Source organism: Ahaetulla prasina, chromosome 5 (genome assembly GCF_028640845.1).
Source record: "Ahaetulla prasina isolate Xishuangbanna chromosome 5, ASM2864084v1, whole genome shotgun sequence".
NCBI lineage: Eukaryota > Metazoa > Chordata > Lepidosauria > Squamata > Colubridae > Ahaetulla > Ahaetulla prasina.
Window position 1 is genome coordinate 39865691 of NC_080543.1, and position 21867 is coordinate 39887557.

The 21867-nt window shown below is 37.1% G+C and overlaps 2 protein-coding genes across 7 annotated transcripts in view; one reads left to right on the forward strand and one right to left on the reverse strand.

Moving 5' to 3' along the window:
- Positions 1 to 7598, reverse strand: part of PROS1 (protein S) — a 39917-nt gene extending 32319 nt beyond the window's left edge. Inside the window, exon 1 of the mRNA XM_058186161.1 lies at positions 7029 to 7598. Within this exon, the coding sequence (XP_058042144.1) occupies positions 7029 to 7113 (85 nt within the window). The 5' untranslated portion in view covers positions 7114 to 7598. The remainder of the gene's footprint in view (positions 1 to 7028) is intronic.
- Positions 7599 to 15174: 7576 nt separating this feature from the next.
- ARL13B (ADP ribosylation factor like GTPase 13B) overlaps positions 15175 to 21867 on the forward strand; it is a 44448-nt gene continuing 37755 nt past the window's right edge. For 2 of the 6 annotated variants that reach the window (XM_058185358.1, XM_058185357.1), the window contains exons 1-2: positions 15190 to 17318; positions 20707 to 20777. In XM_058185358.1, coding sequence (XP_058041341.1) covers positions 17260 to 17318; positions 20707 to 20777 — 130 coding nt within the window. In that variant the 5' untranslated portion in view covers positions 15190 to 17259. Of the gene's footprint in view, positions 17319 to 20706; positions 20778 to 21867 lie in introns of all 6 variants that reach the window. The other 4 variants (XM_058185355.1, XM_058185354.1, XM_058185356.1 and 1 more) reach the window with 4 other exon arrangements.

Below are 21867 nucleotides of genomic sequence, written 5' to 3' on the forward strand. Positions count from 1 at the left end.
TACATGAAATGAGAGAATAAAATATTATTGTTAATTAAAGGATCAATTGATTAAAACATTTGGACACATATTAGATTGACAAAATGTAAGATTAGACAAAATAATGATATGTACTGTATATGTTGAAATTGCACAGAAGATTTGTAATCAACCTACCGGCACAGTGTATCTGGTTGAAGATGTTTTTATGTTTGTTTGTATTAAAAAAATAAAAAAAATTCAAAAAAAGGATATCAATTGTAAAGAACTTAATTAAGATTGGGAAAAACAATCTTAATTGTTACATAATTATGTAACAATACATAAATAAAGCACTGAGGGATATGACTTAGTAATACCATGCATACAAATGATCAAGGAATATTAGTGGACAACCACTAAATAAGTATAAGCATTTTGATGCAACAGCTCAAAAGGCTAACTCACTCACAGGCTACATTGCTAAAGACATTATATCCCAATTCAAGGGAAGGTAATACATTAAAATGCTCTACAGTTATAAAAGAATATTTTGATCAGAGCTCCCATGAATTGAAATCTTAAAACAAAGCTCTATGAGGAGCAGTTATAAAATGCTAATTTTTTAATATGTAAAAATAAGGACTAGATAAACCAAAAATAAATAATTATATACACATATCTAAAATGTCCTATTTTATGAAACTGAAGAAGAGTTGAGGAACAAATGAAATGAAAAGAAAAGGAGATTCAGGCTGATTACTAAGAATTCCTGATTTTTTAAGTGTCTTAGTGTAGTAGAAAATCTGATCAGAATAGATAGGCTTATTTTAACTGGAGGTCTTGAAAAGGGAGATATTTAATCTTTTCTTCACCATGGAAAGACCCCCCTTTGTGGCCATGGATCATGGCCAATGGACCCCCAAGAATTAACTCAAGATTTAAATCTTAACATGTCTTCAAGCCTTCACAGACATCCCCTGATGACATCGTGGGCCCCACAGACCACAGGTTGAGAACCACGGCTTAGGAAGTAGTAGATATACAGTAGAGGTAGAATACTTAGGTTTTGTTTAAAGGGAAATGACCTAGTTGTAATGCATTTATTAAACTTTTAAAATATTTTGTTGAATTTGTTCTTGGCTGAACAAGCCATGATCTTGAGAAAATCTCTTTATCATTCTTTTTTTGTTTTTCTGTTTTCCTTTTCTAAATTCCTATTTGTTATTGCAAACACAATGTACATAAAAAAGATTTGAACTCTTACTGAATCTTTGACTCTCATTTTGAAAGTATTTCAAGGAGCTCAGTCATTCTTGTGCTCAGTTAAGCTACAGCAGGAGAACTGATGATCCCTTTACTCATGGGAGTATTTATCTGGAGGAAAATAGGAGGTAGCAATATTTATCAAACAGGCTGTTCCAGGACTTGTGGAAAGTTGAAAGAGGGATTATTGGAAGAGGGACTCCTTCCTCTCCAGAATTAGACAACTCACCACATCACAGGCATGTGCATTTGTATGTGCTGTATTACACCATACACAAGTATGACTTGCCAGTAATTATGTAGAAGTGTGTATCCTTATTCTATTAGAAATTGTTTCTAATAGAAATAGTTATTTGCTATATAATCCTGTTGCCTACAGGCATTAAGATTTTTTTTAAAAGTATTGTTTCAAATAAAGAAGTACGTCAGCGTTCCAGAAAAAACCCTCCCACTCCAAGTAAAACTCTGAAGCATGCATCCTTCAAAGTGTTTTTACTAGGATAGGTAAACTGGGAAAATCCGAATCTGAGAGATCCGGGTTTTCCCTCAGTAAATCGAAACCCTCAAGACCATCCCCTGACTCCTCAGTCGATCACATACTCCAATTGCCAACCGTCCCATCTTGAGACAGCACTCCAACCACTCATTCTCCAGATGCAGGATCGGCCTGACCTTGACCAACAGGAAGAATGTTATTATGTCTAATGACAACCTCACTACTAAATCACCCCTCCTACTTTCCCACACATGAGAAAGTAGCAACACGGAAGCTTCCAGCCTAATATGGCTTCCAAAGCTGACAAAGTACTTTAGATGCAGAATGTGCGTTTTTCAAATCAGTAAAACATAGGCAAACTTATTACTGCTTCGTTGTTACAAAAAAATAGACCTCTTTTCTTCTGAAAGTGCTAAAACTGGCAGAAAGTAACTAAGAATTTCAGCAATTTTCCTTTGGTGAGTTCTTTTGCCTATCATAGTAAACAACAGAGCAGAAAATCCTTTTGATTCTAAAGTTCAGAGAAAGAATTTGAATCAATGCATACATAATCCCTCGAGAGGCTTTAACGTTACTAAATCCAGATCTTGAGAACACGCCATAGCTTTTAAATGTTTCAAACAGAAATTTCATCAGCATGTGTTACTCAGGGAGGGCGGGGAAGAATATCTGTGCATCTAAAAAGTAGCACCTTAAAACTTAATACAAGTTTTTGTGAAGTACAGCTCCTTCTTATTTCTTGATGTAAAAATGTTCTTTGGACATGAACAGGGTACATTTTTGTTCTTTTATTTTACTATTGTAGATGTAAGCAAGGATACAGAAGTTATCTACATCTTAGCAACCGTAATATTACTGTTTTGAATTTTGTAGTATTATAGATTTCTACTATATCTCAATTATAAAATTCTATGTCATACCTCACATTCTCCATATGAGTAGCAACTATTCACTAATGTTGTTCAGTCGCTCAGTTGTGTCTGACTCTTCACGACCCCATGGACTAGATCACTCTAGACCTCCACTATATCCCGGACTTTGCTCAAATTCATGGTCATTGTATCAATGATATTATTCAACCATCTCATTCTCTGTCATCCCCTTCCCCTTTTGCCTTCAATGTTTCTCTACATTATGAGAGCACTCATTGGAAAATGAGTGCTCTCATAACATTATAATTAGATAAGAGAATATAGCTTATATAGTGATTATGATAACAGCAGCTCGATGTTTATGTTTAAATGTTACTATGCACAGGATTCAGCTTCAATTATTGTATTCAATTATTTATGAAATTTGAATGCAACCTGACTCCCAAGATCATTGAATGCCCTTAAAAAGATCATAATAATTTGTGAAGCGGTAAAATCAGCTATATCCTTAAGGGTCTATTGTTTTAGCATGCATTGAAGCAAGTTAATTTTATCAATGCTCTCTGGTAATACCACAAAACCTGCCAGTCAACTAAAAATGCCACAATGCTGGGGACGGAAGGAATACACCAACACAGGAAGATGGAAATTTAGCTTAGTAAGACTTTCAACCAATGAGTTAATATAATAATGAAACAAGTGGTCCAAAATATACCCTTGTTTGATGTCTTTCTATATTGAAGTTGCTTCTGATAATAGCCCTGGTGATTAAGTTATATGTATACAAATAGTCCTCAAGTTATGACCATTCATTCAATGACCTTGCATAGTTATGACAAGCTGAATGAATGGAATTTATGACTGGTCCTTGAAGTTCTAACTATTACAGCTCCTCCTCTTTGGCATTTGTGAATTTCTCTGCTCAAATCAATGGGGAAGTTGGCAGACACAATTGCAAATTGCTCCCATAAGTCAACCACCCTTTTGTACAAGTGTCCATGCTCCTGCCTAGGAGTCCCATCTCTTTTGCTTAACAACTACACAGTTCTGCAACCAAAACTGCTGGGATTTCCATGCTAAGTGATTTGGTCAAATAACATTGTGATTTATAATTACATCACTTAGGAATAGAAATTTGGGTCCTAATTGCCATTGACACCTAGGACTTTGTTAGTTGCGAAATTGTGTCTGACCCATTGTGGCCCCATGGGCAATGGGGCTCCAGGCCTTCCTGTTCTCTACCATCCTCTGGAGTCCATTTAAGCTCATGCCTACTGCCTCAATGACTCCATCCAACCACCTCGTTCTCTGCCACCCCTTTCTTCTTTTGCCCTAAATCTTTCCCAACATTAGGATCTTCTCCAGTGAGTCCATCCTTCTTGTTAGGTGGCCAAAGTACTTAAGTTTTATCTTCAGGATCTGGCCTTCTAAAGAGCAGTCAGGGTTGATCTCCTCTAGGAGTGACCAGTTTGATTGCCTTGCAGTCCAAGGCACTTGCAGGAGTCTTTTCCAGCACCATAGTTCAAAAACCTCAATTCTTTGGCACTCAGCCTTTCTTATGGTCCAGCTTTCACATCCATACAAAGCAACTGGGAAAACTATAGCCTTGACTATATGCACTTTTGTTGGCAGGGTGATGTCTCTGTTTTTTAGTAAACTATCTAGATTTGCTATAGTTTTCCTCCCCAGGAGCAAGTGTCTTTTAATTTCTTGGCTGCAGTCCCCATCTGTGGTGATCTTGGAGCCCAGGAAAATAAAATCTGTCACTACCTCCATTTCTTCCCCATCTATTTGCCAGGAATTGAGAGGGCTGGATGCCATAATCTTAGTTTTCTTAATGTTGAGTTTCAAGCCAACTTTTCCTTCTTCACCCGCATCAAAAGGCTCTTAAGTTCCTTTCACTTTCTGCCATTAGAGTGGTATCATCTGCATATCTGAGGTTGTTGATATTTCTCCCAGCAATCTTACTTCCAACTTTTGATTCATCTAGCCCCACCTTTCTAATGATGTGCTCTGCATATAAGTTAAATAGGGCTACGTGTATGGTAATATAGCTTACCTATAGATTTACCCTCAATTTTATTTCATGGAATGTCACTGGTAATCAGGAAAATAATCAGAATTATGGTATAATTTTCAATAAAATTTTATAAAATGAGGGTTTTACTCTAAAGCCATCCCATTTTCTTTAAACCTATATTGTTTTCATCTAGCCAACTAGCCAACATAGATATCTAGCTTAAAGCTTATTTATAACCCAGTCAGCAGGCTAATTGGTTTATAATAAGCAAGATCTGCTTGATTTTACCTTTAACAGATGTTGATCTTCATTCCTAGGGTATTATTTGACTTATGTAATAAAGATAACTGCAACACCTTTGGACCTATCAATCAATATTAACAAAAGGGGACAAAGTTTCCTCTTGAACATTTTCTTACATTTAGCTGTGTTAATAACTTGGTAATCTCAGAGTCTGTAACTAGAAATTATTCACATGAACATTCTGCATTAAACTGTGGTTGTATAATGGATCCAAAATTATCCACAGATTGGAAATTAAAATGCATTTCAAAGTTTCAATTGATAGCTAACATCCTAGGACATGCTGGGAGCAATACTTTGAATGCAGCCCTCACTTAGTTAAAACAGTGGGTGAGATCAAGGTAGTGGTAGGAGTTTGCCCTTGGTCTATATAATTTATAATTAACTATTAAAGAGTTTACAATAACACACTCAAGGTCAGACCAGCTACAGCATTAGAAAGTGTTTCCTGTTATTCTTCCATATATTTACATGATGTGTATATTATATTTAAATTATACTTAATTTTCTTGGCTTTTTAACTAGTTTGTTTTACAATTACCAACAATAGATCATTCTAGCTTTTGCTGCAATATGACACTAACTGATGCTGTAATCTCCATAATCCATATCCTTATCCTCCTTTTACTGTCTTGTTTTGGCTACTTGAAAATCTGACAACAGGTTATATCAAGGCCCATGTGCCAAGCCTAAAGCAGTTCCGAAGAAGTTCAGTGGAAGTTAGATTTGTTGTCCTTGATAACATAAGATTCTGAGAAGTTTGGTAAATAATGGGATGGACTATCTCAGCGTCCCAGTGAAATCTGTAAAAGTCTACATGTTCCATACCTACAGTATGCTGAAATTGTACCTAAACATGAAAGTTTCCATACAGATTGGTAGAACATACTTAGCCATGGATTTCTTTTTTTCTCTGTAATTTATTTGCAAAATTGTTATGGAATGAAATAGGGAAGGGGAAAAGAAACAAAACTATATTACGCTTAATGAGGGAAACCGTGGGCAGCTAATGAATCTGCTTTCATCTCCTAATTTAACAGAAAATTAAGATGTTGATCCTTTTTGTCTTGCAAAGTTGAAGTGCTTATTCAGCTATCTTAGGGACAGCAGAAAACTATTCAGGCATGAAATCTGCTGCCCCTAACTCTTCTGCATCTGTTTCAAGCCCACACAGTCACCTGATTCCCTCCAGGGTAATGAGTAACAAAACCTAACTTTTTTTTTAAACATCTAGAGGCTGCCTTGAATTGTATGAGGATAAGGAACACAACATTACTTTACCATCAGACACTGGAAAAGCTAAGCATGGTTTAAACTTGTGTAGGATGGGCATGTATTGAAGACAATGTTGTAAGGAGAGGGAGAAACATGTTTTCAGTTACTGAAGATTACTGAAGATTTACTGTAGGTGCAAATCACAAAAAGGTCATTTATCTCTAAACAGGCTGCATGCATTATTTAAATGCATTTGTGTGAAGACAGTAATATTAATTTTAAATAACACAATTTGCATCCTCTACACAAAATACTTGTTTAAACTTTTCACCGCAGAAGTAATTGTAATTTTTTTAACACTTTTATTTTAATATGATTTGACAATACCCCAAATCCCTCCCTTCTTTTGCTGGGGTTAGCATTCTCTCTCTCTCTCTCTCTCTCTCTCATTGCAATGATAATTATTCACTCTCCCGTAGTTTAGCCTCATTACAAATATGGTTGCTTATGGAGATGGAAAAGATATTTGGTTAGTGAAAACCAAAAAAGCTATTTCAGATCCTGCAGAGTTTAAGGGCACATCAGAATCTCTTGGACATTCCTGGCAACAAGGAACCGGAACAACGTCCCATTAAACTCCGTGATATCTATTTTATTGAGTAAACGTGCAAGTAATCAGGTTGCATTGCATCCCTAGGAATTCGAAGGACAGAGAATTCTTTTCACAGAAAAGGTTACACAGTACGTCGGTATAGAATTCTTTCCGTTACTATTCTTTACAATCTCTTCCAAAAGACAGCTTGAGGAAGAAAGCACAAGACAGGTCCAAATGAACTAAAAAACCGCAAGCCCCACTTGAACTCTGTCGAAAGTTGGAAAGCAGATCAATTTTACTTACATGTCCTTGCCTCTGAGAGGGAAATCGCGATCGTTGTAATAAAGAGGCAGTAAATAAGGAGGCAAATAACGTCCGGGAGTCTCATTCTGAGAAGCTGAGAGTTAGTAGGCGAACTGGGTCGGCGTATCTTCTTTTGGAGCTAAGAAGCGGATGCTGGCATCTGCTCTCAGTTGCCGTTGGGTTGTTCACACGATGCCGGGAAGCGAGGACAATGTTCTGCACGGTTCTAGTCCTCCTGCGGAGCGGGAGGGAGAGGAGGCTGGTTGGGGGATGGCCTCATTCGAAGGCAAGACAGTTCCTGGAAGCGGTCCTGTCCATTTCAAGTGGTGGGTAAACAGGAAGGCCGAGGGGAGGACATTATGGCAATGGCCCAGAAGCTGCTGAACCTCCCGGCGGGGCTGGTCTCTAACCGTTTGCTCAAAAGGACCCTCTGTTTCTCTGTGTGTCCTTGCGTGCGCGCGTGCGAGAGGAAAAGGCAGAAGGGAGGTGAAATTGCCTTTTTGGTTGCGTTCTTCCCAAGGCTCGTTGCCAATAACACAGAAAGGGGCAGTTCACCTTCAACTCGTTCCTCCTTCCAGAATCAAAGCTGCGCTTTGGCTAGTGTGAGGCTGTATTTATTTGCATAGCGAGCTGGAAACGAAGCCATCGGAGTTTTAAGCACGTGAGATCCCAGCCTCTTGGGCTGATGCTGCAGCTCTGTTTTATGCAATCTCAAGGCAACTGATTTTGCTGAATAAACCGGTGCATTTAATTTTTGGAAAAAGTGTCATGTGATGTCCATTGTTTACAGTACATAATGTTGCAGTTTTAATGTAACAAGGCTTTTTGAAGACTACCCTCCAAAGACATCAGTGAATTGTCATGTACGGCTTTAAATGAATTGCTACCTAAGTAGCTCAGTCTTGGTTTTAATTACATATTACAATTGAATTCTGACTAGAGATAGATTGTTGATGAACAAGAAAGAAATTTGCATGGCATCTTAAGTGGCATCTGTTGGTGAATCTTGTTGACCTAAAAAAAATCTAAATAGACACAGAAACTTGTATTACAATGCTGCAGTCCTACATGGACCTGCTTGTCAATGGTACACTCCAAACACTAGAGAAATCATGACCCATTGGTGAAGATGCACATGATTTTTTTGTGGCCAAATAGTCACTGAAGTATCTACAATTCTTAAGGCAGTCATTTTGGGATTTTTTGGGGAGGGAGGAGGGTCTCAAAAAAATGTTGGAGCTCCTTTTTTTGTAGCCCTGATGTTCAGGTTTGAACTGCAACCAGTTTATTGACATACACTTCCATGGATTGGAATCATTTTGAATGATCAAGAGTTTGATCGTTCTAGAAAGTATAGAAAAAGGACAGGCAGAGCCAGGAAGCAGCATCTAAAATTGTCAGCCTGGAGTCTTTACATTCCCATAAAAGATTTAAGACCAACTTTTCTTAAATTCCATTCACTCACATCTGGTATGAATATGATGCTGACAAGATTCATGGGCGATAAAACTGGACCTTAATGTGTATACCTGATTCTTAGCATATGACAGAAAGCCTCAGCAAGAGTAGTAGCTTGGCTAATACCTGAAGCTACAGGGAGTTCCAGGGCTGTTGGTTACACCAGGAAGCTGGAAAAAAATTGTCCTGGTGTTGGAAGAAATATCCATCTGGGTTCAGTTCCAAGTGGGGACAAAGACACTGGAAACATGGAGGCTGCTTGGAAAGATGGTTTAATGGTGGTCAGGATCACATGGCTTGAGTTCCTGAACAGAAAAAGGCCCGAGATCCTGTGTGCTCCCTGGTTTTATGCTTTTTCTGAGCTTTGACCTTTCTGGGGCACAGGAAGAGTATCCTGATTGGTTGTCAGACTCCCAGGGGGTGGGAGTCTTAGCTAGCCTTGCTGGCTGTCTCTCAAGCTTGCTTGAGCCTTGCCATGTGGTGAGTTTCAGTTGTATTGTGTTGCAAATCATGGGGGGATTGAGTGAGCTTGGTTGAAGCCTTAATTGCCCATTGACAAAGGTGGGAGAATGAGTGAGCTTAGCTGAGGCTTTTAATGGCCCATTGACAAAGGTGGGGGAGTCAGGAAGTTGCAGGAGCTCCTTTGTCTTTAAAATATGTTTCTCCATTTCTCATCCAGGAAGGTATAATATTCTGCTTTTAAAATATTTCCTAGAATATTTCATTCTTCTAGGAGGGGTGGGTGCTAAATTCCTACAATCCCTACTTTTTTTTTTTTTTCAAAACGTGAGTTTTGAAACATGCTCTTGGCAAAATTAAAATTGATCAAATCAGTGGGTGCTTTTAATTTTCCTGATGCAAAGGAAGCCATTGATAGAGACAACAGAAAAAGATTCCTTCAGTGGCTCCCAAAAGCTTTCAACCATGAAGGTCTAGCAGCCAGGGGAAAAGTTCTGGTAAGAATTTTACAGTATCCAATTTTCTATGCCAATTAATTTCAGCTGTTAGATATCACTTTCTGAGAGCTTCCAGTCAGGTCAAGCAAGCACACATCCCAAAATTTTCACAGCCATGGTTTTCCTTTAAATTACAGGCTGCTCATTTCCAAGGGTTGGTTACTGAACCTGCCTAGCTCTTACTTTAGTCTATCCAAGATTTTTTCCAGTCCAAATTGAGGTTAATCAGTGTGCAATCCAGGCTTTTCCTTTCTTCTTTTTAAAAAAAAATTACACACAATGAGCCCTGGGACTTCTACTCATGAGACCACCAGTGCAACATATCTTGCTTTACTGGGCAACTGGGCAGCATCATTTGTGAGTCATAGTCAGGGCTTGGGTTTTGGATATCACTTTTTCTGCTATCTCTTCAAGAGAGGAATTGCCTGAGGGGGATGCCCCTCCCCCATGGAATTAGCAGGGAGATCTGACTCCTTGGGCTTTTAGTGCCACAGAGCAAAAATCAACCTAAAAGTCTTGTGTGGAGGTAAGTGAAGGGAATAGTTTCAGTCTAATTCTGAATGGTGTTTCTCTCTGTGTGTGCCTGTGTATGCAGCTACTTTTTCAATACAGGCAATACAAACAATACAAACATGCTGGACAAATTTCCTACCATTAGACAGAAATCTAAGGTGTTCAGAACTTGCTGTGGTAGCCACTCAAATACAATCCTTACATGAATACTTTAGACTGATTACAATGTAAATGAGACAAGACAGAAAACCTTACAATGAATTTTCCACCTCCCCATAGTCTTTCCAGTTGTCTTCTGGGAATTGAAAAGAGTCTTTTAGTCTTTACTTGTACATCTCAGGGTCCTTTCTTTCATATCTTTTGGGTGGCATGCTTGTTGGTCAGTCAGGTTTGGAAAGGTCTGCTCCAATCTGGTTGCTGTGATGACTTTCAGTGGGGGCTGGATTCAAACTCAATTCCTGGCTCCAACAAATGGAAGGTCTCCTCTGGGGGCAGCATCTGGAACCATGTGCTCTGCTTCCACAGTTGCAGAGTCATCTTTTCAGGGCTGAAAGACATTAGAACAGGATCTCCTCCCCACTTTTGTGGGTAATCTTCTCAGGAAAGGCATTGTAACAGGATTAAAGGGGGGGGGGTAGATATCTTGCAGGCAGAGTTTGAAAAGATACAACACATCAATATTGCAGTTACTAAAAGATAATGCAGTTTCAACAAAATGGAGACACAACTGATGAAAGAAAAAAAAACTGGATTCACATGCTTTAGGAACAGGTAAAATCATTTAAACACAGTAAATGCAAGACTGAATTTTTTTTTCTCTTGTAAGTGAACTTAAAACGTTTCCTCATAAACTTATCTTGTAAGTGAACTTAAAATGTTTCCTTATAAACTTGAGTTGTTACTTTAAGATAAAGAGGAGAAAAAAGCAGAAATGAAAAGTTCTGTACCCTATTCCCGGTGGCCACACGAAAATAGGGCAAAGGCTTTCTTTCTTTTCTCTCTCTCTCTCTTTTCCCTATTTTATTGCTTCAACCTTTTGTTTTTGTTTTTCCCTAACAATTTAAAATTCTTGTCTCTAGAGATCAGATACATTTTACAGTTACAATTACTTCAAGGGCCCACAAAGACAGACATACACACATAAAAACAAGGAGGACAGAGAGGAAAACAAAACTCTGAGATTTACACACACACTGATCATTCCCGCCATAAATCTCAGTTAAATTAGGGAAGGCACAAATCTTAACAGACAGACCACGTGGTTCCATAGAAGACAGAGAAAGAGACAAACAAACAAACAAACAAACAAAACAAAAACCCAAACATTCCTATTTATATATTTCCCTTTTCTTTTAAGTACCTTTATTTAGCCAAATTTGTTTCCTATTCTCATCTTTATTACACAATTTCCTCAATTTCTTTTTCCGCATACCAGGTAAAACTGGCAGCCTCCGGGCACTCCAGGCCCCCAGCAGGTTTTCCAGGGGATTTCCCTCCACCCTCGAGCTACTGCTTCCCATGTTTCCCTCTCCGATGTGAGGTTTTATTTTTCACTTTGGCCTAGCCGGGTGGATCCTCCTACAATTTTCAGAAAAAAAAAGTTCTGGGAAGGACTTCGACTCCCTTCTGTCGAAGTATGGGCACCTTCCTGTTAAGGAGCTTCCAGTTTGGATCAAAAAAAGGTGATCCCAGAGGACCTACTGCCCTGCCAGTAGGTACGAGCACCTCTTCAACACTGCTTCCTGCTTCCTTTTTAGCATACCAGGCAGTACTGGCAGCCTCCGGGCATCCAGGGCCCCAAGCAGATCTCCTGCTTCCTTTTTTTTCTCCTTTTTTCTTTTTTTACTCTCTTAATTGCTTCATTCACACTTACTTTCCTCTCGCTCGGCTTCCGTTCCTAATAAACACAAAGTTCCACGTTTGGCTTCCCCCCCTTGCTTTCTCTATCCTACCGGTCACGGCTCGGTGGAGCTAGCAGTAGGCAGAGGTGCGGCTAGAGGTTGCTCAAAGAGGTGGAATCAGACTGTTTCCTCAGGTGGAATCCCACACACACACTTCTTCCTTCCCTAACAGAAGGTCCTGTGCTCTGGCAAAACCCCCATGCTCTCCAGACTTTTGGTCTTTCTGCGGTTAGGAAATGCACAGAGGATGCAAGATCCAGCTGTGATTGGGAAAAGGGCTCTCTCATTCACACACATGCAGGCATACACATATTTCCCATGCTTTTCCATGCTTTAAAATTAAAATTTAGAGGTACTCACCTTCTTTCCAAGCAGTCTTTGAGCTCAACACTCAAAACCCCTTTAAAACCTAGTTCCAAATGGCCAAGGTCCAGGAAAACTTACCCACAGACTCAATGGGTCTGCTGCTAGCAAGGGAGGCTTACCTGGGCCAGGTCCATTGGTTAGGTTAGCTTGGAGTCCCATCTGGGGTGCCAATTGTTGGAAGAAATATCCATCTGGGTTCAGTTCCAAGTGGGGACAAAGACACTGGAAACATGGAGGCTGCTTGGAAAGATGGTTTAATGGTGGTCAGGATCACATGGCTTGAGTTCCTGAACAGAAAAGGGCCTGAGATCCTGTGTGCTCCCTGGTTTTATGCTTTTCTGAGCTTTGACCTTTCTGGGGCACAGGAAGAGTATCCTGATTGGTTGTCAGACTCCCAGGGGGTGGGAGTCTTAGCTAGCCTTGCTGGCTGTCTCTCAAGCTTGCTTGAGCCTTGCCATGTGGTGAGTTTCAGTTGTATTGTGTTGCAAATCATGGGGGGATTGAGTGAGCTTGGTTGAAGCCTTAATTGCCCATTGACAAAGGTGGGGAGAATGAGTGAGCTTAGCTGAGGCTTTTAATGGCCCATTGACAAAGGTGGGGGGGAGTCAGGAAGTTGCAGGGAGCTCCTTTGTCTTTAAAATATGTTTCTCCATTTCTCATCCAGGAAGGTATAATATTCTGCTTTTTAAAATATTTCCTAGAATATTTCATTCTTCTAGGAGGGGGGTGGGTGCTAAATTCCTACACTGGAAAAAGGCAAGGGCACCCAGTTTTATAACCCTGCCAAGATAAGTGCCCAGATATTGTCACAATTTAAAAAAAAAATACTTTCTGTAATAGGAGATATTTGTCTGATAATTGTCAATGCATAGCTTGTTTTTACAAAGGCCATTTAACAACAGCAACAAAAACCTCAGTCCACACAGGGAAATCCATTAATTCAAACTTGAGATCACTATATATATATAAGCTTTTCTGATCTCAATTCAGGCAACTTAGTAAACAAAATAAAAAGGGAGATAAAGGTTGTGAAAAAGGGATAAATATACAAGGTTTACTTTACCAAAACACACATCTGACCAATATTTTATACATTCCAAATCCTTGTTTACTACTACTATAGTAAACTATAGTACTATGGCTATAGTACTAGGTTACTATGTAAAAAATTCCATTGTGAATTACAACATTCTAATTAAATTTAAGATAAATCAAATGTAGTGCATATAGAATTATGCAATAGTCGTAACTCCTCAACTAGGTAGGTATTGGTAGTGGAATACATTTCAAATTAGGATACCTAAAATAAATGAATAAAGCAAAACAAGTAAAATTTATACATTTTTGGAACATACATGGGGCAGCCTTTGAAGAGCATCTGGAAGCTCCAGTTGGTGCAAAATGCAGCGGCTTGAATGGTTTTGTGCAGACCCCGGTGTGCACATGTATTACCTCTCCTGCGGGAGCTGCATTGGTTGCCGATTTGCTTCCGGGTGCAATTCAAGGTGCTGGTTGTCACCTTTAAAGCCCTTCATGGCTTGGGACCAGGTTATCTGAGGGACCGTCTCTTGCCAGTCACATCTACCTGACCCATCAGAACGGGAACGTAGGGAATGTTGCGGGTCCCATTCCTGAGGAAGATATACCTAGTGGGACCCAGAAGAATGACCTTCTCCATGGTGGCTCCGTCTTTCTGGAACATCATTTCCCAGAGATTAGAATGGTCCCCACTCTAATACTCTTCTGGAAGGCGCTGAACACCTGGTTCTGCCAGCGGGCCTGGGGAACCCAGAGCAGGATGGAAGCCATTAAATGGCTCATGTGATCTGCTGTCATGGGGGCGGGGAGTGATTTTGTTATATTGTACTATATTAATTTATTTGATTCTTTTTGTTAGTTTTTATTGTTTTAAATGTGGTTTTATATTCTCTAAGCAACCTTGAGTTGCCATGGGTGAATAGTTGGCAATATAAATTCAATAAATAAATAATTAAATTGATAATTTCTAATATAGTAAATTATGGCTTATCGAGATAGCTTTTGGGAGGTGGGGATAAAGCATACCTAACTGCTAGGGTATCTAAAGTTATTTTTGTTGCCTGATTCAAAAGAAGATATCTTGCCCTCAATCAAAACTTTTAAGTTGCTTAAAACAGAATCAGAACAGTTCTTCAAATGACATGTGAAACACTTCAGAATCTGTCTTCTCTTTGTAACCCCACATTGGTTAAAGTTAAGACCTCAGAAACATTAAAAATAATAAAAACAAAAATGTTGCTAGGTGAGATTCCTTCAGAGTCAAAGTAGCAGAGTACTCTTCTGGAACACTTATTAGTACTGGATCAAAAATAAGTGATTAAAGTCTTATTGAATTACAAGGTGCTTGATTTCTGGTAGGTAGTCAATAAGGATCAATAGTCCTGCAGCTCCTACTCTGTCTGTTCTCCTAAGCAGGAAACATGTTAAAACATCTTCAGATCTGATCATGCAGTAGACTACCAAAGTATTTTTTTTATTTGGTGGTCACTATTTAAGAATGAAATTATATTGAATCTGGCTATGCAGCTTTGTAAAATCTTCAGATTTTTTTCTCCCTCCTCAGTCACTTTCCAGGAGCGCACGCGCACAGGGAATAAAGCAGCAATCCAATTCAAGAATTCCAGGCACCCGTCCGTCACTCTGGAAACTAAATCCTGCCTCCTTTCGGGACCAATGATTGGTGGGTGCCATCAGTGAAGGAGTCCTTCATTGGCTGTTTCCTTTCCTCATTTGCGGTCTTGTCTCTGTTTGTCTCTCTCTCTCTCTCTCTCTCTCTCTCCCCCTCCCTCCCTCTCTCGTAGCTAAGGGAGACCGACGTAGTTACGCGTCCTTCCTGCGCACGGTTGCTATCGGAGACTAGCCAATAAGCATACTCCGGGAGCGTCACGTGATGACGCATAGATAAACCTGCGAAAGAGGCGCGGTCACGTGACTTTGTAGACGGGCCGCCCCGAGAATCTATGGCTACTATAGGATTTCTCAGCGACGGGGAGACGAGAAGACGGTCAGGAGGCCCTCGGGGGCGGGAGAGGGAGAGCTTTGTGAATCTAATTTAACGTGGGGGCGAGGGAGGCGCCTGTCCTGCTTGTTTAGAGGCCGAAGGCTTGGCGCATTCCTTTTTTTCCCCCTCTCTGGCCACCCTAATAAATCACTGTAACAGGGCAGTTCTCATAACTCGGTCCGATTCGTTCAGTACAGGGCTGCTGGGCACCGCTGTTAGAGCACGACAGTCATTAGAGTACGAGAGTCATTCCCGAGTCCGCAGATTTGGTGGCGTTGAATAACTGCCCCTGGTCCGTGCGTTTCTCGCGTGTGAACACGTTCACGTCTCGGGGCTTATGACACCGGAATTTAAAAGGAATGATGAAATGTAATTCATATTTATGCTGCTTTTGAGTATAGCACAACGTAGAATATAAAAGCCGAAGCAGTCCCTTTCTAATGTAGGACCAAAGCTTACACTTATTTGTAAAGTTGTATAATAGCCAGCACACAAAATACACTTTTTGGGAGTGTGCATATTTAGTCTATAAGGCATTACGGTGGTTTTTGTTTTTAAATTATTTGAATTGTTTAATAGACTATCAAGGAGGAAAGCTGAACTTGCCTGTAGAGAAGCATTTGAGAGGAGACAACAGCATGAATCAGAATTATCTGCATTAATCACAGTTGTATGTTTACATTTGATGTTTGTACATAAGGTGTCATGAAAAGTGTATATGAAGCAGGATTGAAAAATTAGGTGGCTCAATCTGACAATAAGCAGAAGAATGAACTTTAGTTATGATTTAAAAGCCATCCTTGATCCATGAGCTCTCTGACTTCGCCATATTCCTTAATCATAAATAAATAAATCCATTGCTTTTATAATTACTGGTTCTACTTCTAGTACTGTTAACTACATCTTTAACTGCATTTTTTAAAACCACATACATACATATGCTCCATTAGAAGTTTTGGATACATTCTACAAATTAGCCTACAGCAGATCTTGTACCTGATTTCATTGAATAATATATTAATGAAACAGTATTTCATACATGTCTTACAAATAATACATATCACAATTGGATGCGTAAAACTTTCATTCCTTTTTAGAAATAATACTATTAACAATTTTATGATGTGCCTCTTCTTTTTTAATTCATTACAGAATGACATACTTTATTATGTATTTGTGTTAAGGAGATTGTAAGGTGATTCTGCCTTGTTACCAATCTTTCTACTATCTTTCTGATATTGGTTGTCTAATGTAACAAACTAGTGCTTGGTCAGGTGTGTGCCTGTAGTTTTAAAATTCTAGGAAATATTGTATTTTTTTAATTTAAATCACTGTTAATTCTTTCCCGCCTGCTTTGAATATAGTAAATTATTTTTAAAAAAATAATATACTTTGAATTTATGGCCCATTTTTCTATCCATTTGACAATAAAGAAAGCTTATAAGTTTTATTCTATTTTCATTTATTCAACCTATGTTAGTTTTCCTTTGTTTTTTTAGTTTTAACATTTGTAAAAATATTTTATTTTATCTTCTGGGGATTCTGGGAATATTGTGTTTTTTCTGAACGTAGCTTTTACAAATCCAATTTTTGATTGGATATTCAGTCAACTCTTTCCTGATTAAAGAATGGGGTAGAAAATTATGGCTATATTGTTTCATATGTATGATTATCTAAAAATTGCTTTTCTTGGATAAAAGATTAGTATGCTGCACTTTGACTGTAAATATAACATTTTAAATAAATGTGGCTCTACAAAATTAAGGCTCATTGTAGGAGAATGCTTGCTATGTTATAGAAGTAATTCTTTAGTGAGATTGGTTTGAAAGAATACAGTTGCCAAGAACTTATTGTGTTTACTTATTCTCCCCTTTCTTTATTTTGGTAATAAGGCAATATTCAAATTGATCTCTTCAACCCTTGATTGAATATTCTGGAATTAGTCAATATACCATACCTGCAGTTTATTTGGTGCTCTGAATGGCTGTTGGAAAGGAATGTACAGTCTGATGGCCAATTGCTGCAGCTGGCTAAAGCGGTGGCGAGAACCCATCAGGTAAATAACCAGACTTTAAAATACTCGTTTTTTAGTAACTTTGAAGATTATCTAGATGGTACAGCAGTTATGAAGATATGTAGACCTGTAGTTAACTCATTTTCACATAGAACAGACCAAGGCAAAATATTATCTGGAATATTATAAGGAAGATTTTCTGTAATTTAAATTAATTATGTTATATATGTTTTTAAAAGTGTAGTTGGATGTATGGAGTGTTATTGATACATAGGAAATGAGAATGGTGGAAGTTCATATTAATATCAGAGGGAAACAAAACATAAGAATATTGTCCATTTTAAGGTTATTTTTTGTGCTTTTTGCCTATTCTGGTGGGCATACTGCAAAGATCTTACATTAGGCATACTTCAGTTATCCATTGGCCCTGTTTACAGAGAACAAGGCTTATATGAGAAATTTTTGAGGAGACTGAAAAAGTAATGGAAAGGAAAATAACCATAAACAGTTAAAAGATAGCAGGTGAGTCTGTTGGTAGCTCATCCTGTAAAAGGCAATTTAGCCTAGATGGCTAATAAACATTTCAAATCATTTAAAGGGATTTCATCTTAATGAATTCACTATACATTAGCATGAGAAATTTATTTTGCAGTTTCAGTGGTACTTTATTTACTCCACAATTTAGCCTTAAAGATACTTTACTGAAGTTTCTTTAATCCAAGCTTCTTTGACTTTTTTAAATTTTGTGGATCTAGACAGTTAGAAGAATTCTACATAATTGTTTAGAAGCAGATTAGTAGCCCCATACCTCTGCTAACGTAAGGATTAATAAATCATTTTTGGGTTATATGAGACCCAGAGTGCTCTGATTGTACTGTCAAAAATAGGCAATCGGTAATAATTTTTAGCAGCAGATTTTTTATGTTTTTGGAAAAGTGTATCATCCATTCAAAAAGGAAACTTAGTTTCAAACAAAGTATCCATGATAATTTCTGAATAGTTGCTCCTTTCTTAGTAGCATAGGTATATGTAAAAAAACCTTTTCCTTTTCTGCTTTCTGCTGAAATAAAAATTTGTACAGGGAGAAAGCAGAAAAGGAAAAATGTTCTTTGTACATATCCCTATGTTATTGGGAAGGGAGCAACTAAACTATTTAGAAATCATCATGGATACTTTGAAACGAAGTTTCTTTTTTAAAATTTTTGAGCAACTCAGAATTTATTTCAAAGTTTGTTCTTTGTATACTATCTCTGTTGTCTCTTGGAATGATAGAATCAGAAAGTAAAAATGTTCTTCCTGGTGCATATGAGTTGCTAAAATGGTATAAAGTAATTTCTTGAACTCTAATCTTATTATGGTTAATTGGGAATAAGGCTTACTGAATTCATTAGCAATTGCTTATAGCCAATGTAAATTACTGTTTAAACTCTATATTCTGTTTTTTATACCTCTATATTCTGTTTTGTATAATTGTGTATAATTTTCTCTCCACATATTCCGAACAAATTAAATATACAAATTGTGTATACATATACATATACTCTGAGGAAAAGCAGTTAATCAATTTCTAATGATAAAATAATAATGTGCAAGCTTCAGTTATAAAACTATGCAGTAAAAATCAAGAATTGTAACACCCATTTTTATGAATTGGGCAAAAAGATTATAGTATTAATTATAGGTAATGATGTCTAATAAGTTTATATCTTGATTTTTACCATGGATTTTTAAAAAATCCTTTTTTATGGTCAATATTTGGTCTTGCAGATTGATCCGTTCAAGTTACGTACCCAACATCCCACACAGCACATAACCTAATTACTTATATACAGCTATTGCTCAATTTACAACAGTTCACTTAGTGACCGTTTGAAGTTACAACCACTGAAAAAAGTTACTTATGGCAAATTTTCACACAACCATTGCAGCATCCCCATTGTCATGTGATTTACATTCGGTAGCTTGACAACTGATAGTTGCAGGGTCCCAGGGTCATGTGGTCACCTATTGCAAGTTTCTGACAAGCAAAGTCAATGAGGAAACCAGAATCACTTAACAACTGTGTTTCTAATTAAACAACTGCAGTGATTCCCTTAACAAATGTTGAAAGAAAAGTCAAAGAATGGGCAAAACTCACTTAACAAATTTATCACTTAGCAACAAAAATTTTGAGCTCAGTTATGGTCATAAGTGAAGGACTGTATAGATACATTTTAAAAATTCATAATCCCAAGGAAAAACTGAAAAAGCTTAAGATCTAATTATCCTGACATTATGGATTACTTTTCATTCCTTAATTTCCAAAGGCTATACTGTATTTTATGTATATATATAAATATAATTCTTGATATTTCCACTTCAAAAAGATCAATGCTCTGTTAAGCTTAGTATGTCGAGTACTGAACTTGTCAGTACTTTAAATTTTCCATTCTTTCTTGGCTTCTGTTATCCATTTCATTTATGGTGAGTGGGTTTATACTTCATGCTGATCCATAATACACATTGGTTATGTATATTAACCAAACTGCAATGGTTAATACACATAATATGCTTTGCCAAGATCAAATGAACATTATGGCATTTGAGATAAGTGAACTAAGACATGTTTCAGTTTCCATGAATTCTTTACTTTTTTGACATGCCACTTTTTATTTAATCCATTTTTAAACTATGTTTCTTTTCCTTTTACAACATTAGAAAATATAAACTTTTGTATTGGGTAATACCAGTAAAGCCTTTCATTCATAGTCTGATTTTACCTCATTTTAACTATTCTAAATCTTTTACTATAAGTTTATCTGTCAATTTTCTGATTTCTGTCTACTCAGCATTTGGCCTCAACAATGAGAACCTTTGTTCCTCATGAGACAATACTTTTAAAATTTCTTCTTCTAATAAATACTATTCTTAGTTCCAAAATATTTCTCTTCTCTTCTTCCTTCCATCCCTCTCTGGCTTCTTCTGTTTTTCTTCTTTCTTCACATTCTACCCATTTTTTTTAATTTGTATGCTTTGAACATTTAGAGATTCTGTGCTCATTGAAGTGTATCAAATTTTTATCCAGAGGCAAGATAGTTTCTCTTTCTTCACAATAGAAATATTCCACAAATGTTCTTCAGTGTGTATCTTAATATCATTGTATATTAATATAAAATCATCCCCTTGATGGTTCTAGTACCATGTTCTACATGTTGTATAACTGAAATAAGAATTAAGTCTTTCTCTGTTGCTCCCTATATTTTTCCATGTGTTTTAGAACTTGTTACAGACCACTTACTTTACCTGCACTTTGTAAAATAGATGAGATCTTTGTTGAATCTTTGCCATTTGGTTTTGGGTGGTAATATTGAACGTATATTTATTTGTTGTAAAATATTATGTGCTTTTTTTAAGGACAACATTCTAATTTCTTTTTGTTGGTATTTCAAAGGAAGGTGACATTGATCATGGTGGGTCTTGATAATGCTGGGAAAACTGCAACAGTAAAAGGAATCCAAGGAGGTATGTTGAATATTTTATTTTAATCTATAATTTTCAAAATATTACTGTTATTTTTTTTCATGTTTAAACTTTTAATCAGGATCTGATACTTATTGTAATATTTTACACTGTTAAATCAAATAATATCTAATTGTTTTGGGAAAAAGAAAGTATATACAACCACCACCACTATCCATAGAATTTAAAGACAAGAAGCAACTCTGAAAATAATATAGATTTCATATTTTAACTTACATCTTTTATTTGGCACTTCTTCGGTTAGAGGAAATATGGATAATTGTATGCTTATCCATTGGTTTCTTGTTATGCATATTTTAGATACCTTAGAATATTAGATACCTTAGAGTACCCTAAATCTACTGAATATATCCTCTGAATAAAAAGAGCTCATGTACACCTAAAGGATTATCTGCCCCATTTATTTAAGTGGCTTTTCTCTAAAATCAGGAAAGCCTATCTCTGTATGTTAGGGAATTCCACTTCATGCAGGATAATCATAAAAGTATATCAACACTACATATGGAATTCTGTAGAACCTGGCTAATAAGTTTCATTCAACTTCTTTTTGTACAGATAAAGTCTGAAATACATTTTCAGTAAAAGCATGTTTTATTGTAATATTACTGTTGCTCTGAAATAAGTATTAGCTTTGATATGCTCATAAGCTAATGATTAATATTATTTTTACTTGTACAGTAAAATTAAATATTTAGCATTAGTATGGGTCTAGTATAGCTTGGAATTAATGAGGGGTAATTGGTCATATCATAATTTACAAAAGGTCAAGTCATAATAATTGTTATTTATTTTCTAATAGAAATATATTTAGCTGCTGCTTACGTATTCTTATATATAGGCAGTTTGTAATTTGTTATGTAACTATTAGGTAACAACTTGATGTTTGTATAATTTATGAGTAGTGTACTATAGGAGTAACCACCATGCTTCTTTTCTTTGTTCTTATTTTGCAAGTATGAAACTCTGTAATTTCTTCCCAGCTCCAGATAATTGCTGACCCTCAGTTCTGTTTGCCTCTCCATATTATTTGGAGGGAAATATGCCATGTTTTCCTGAAAATAAGACCCTATCT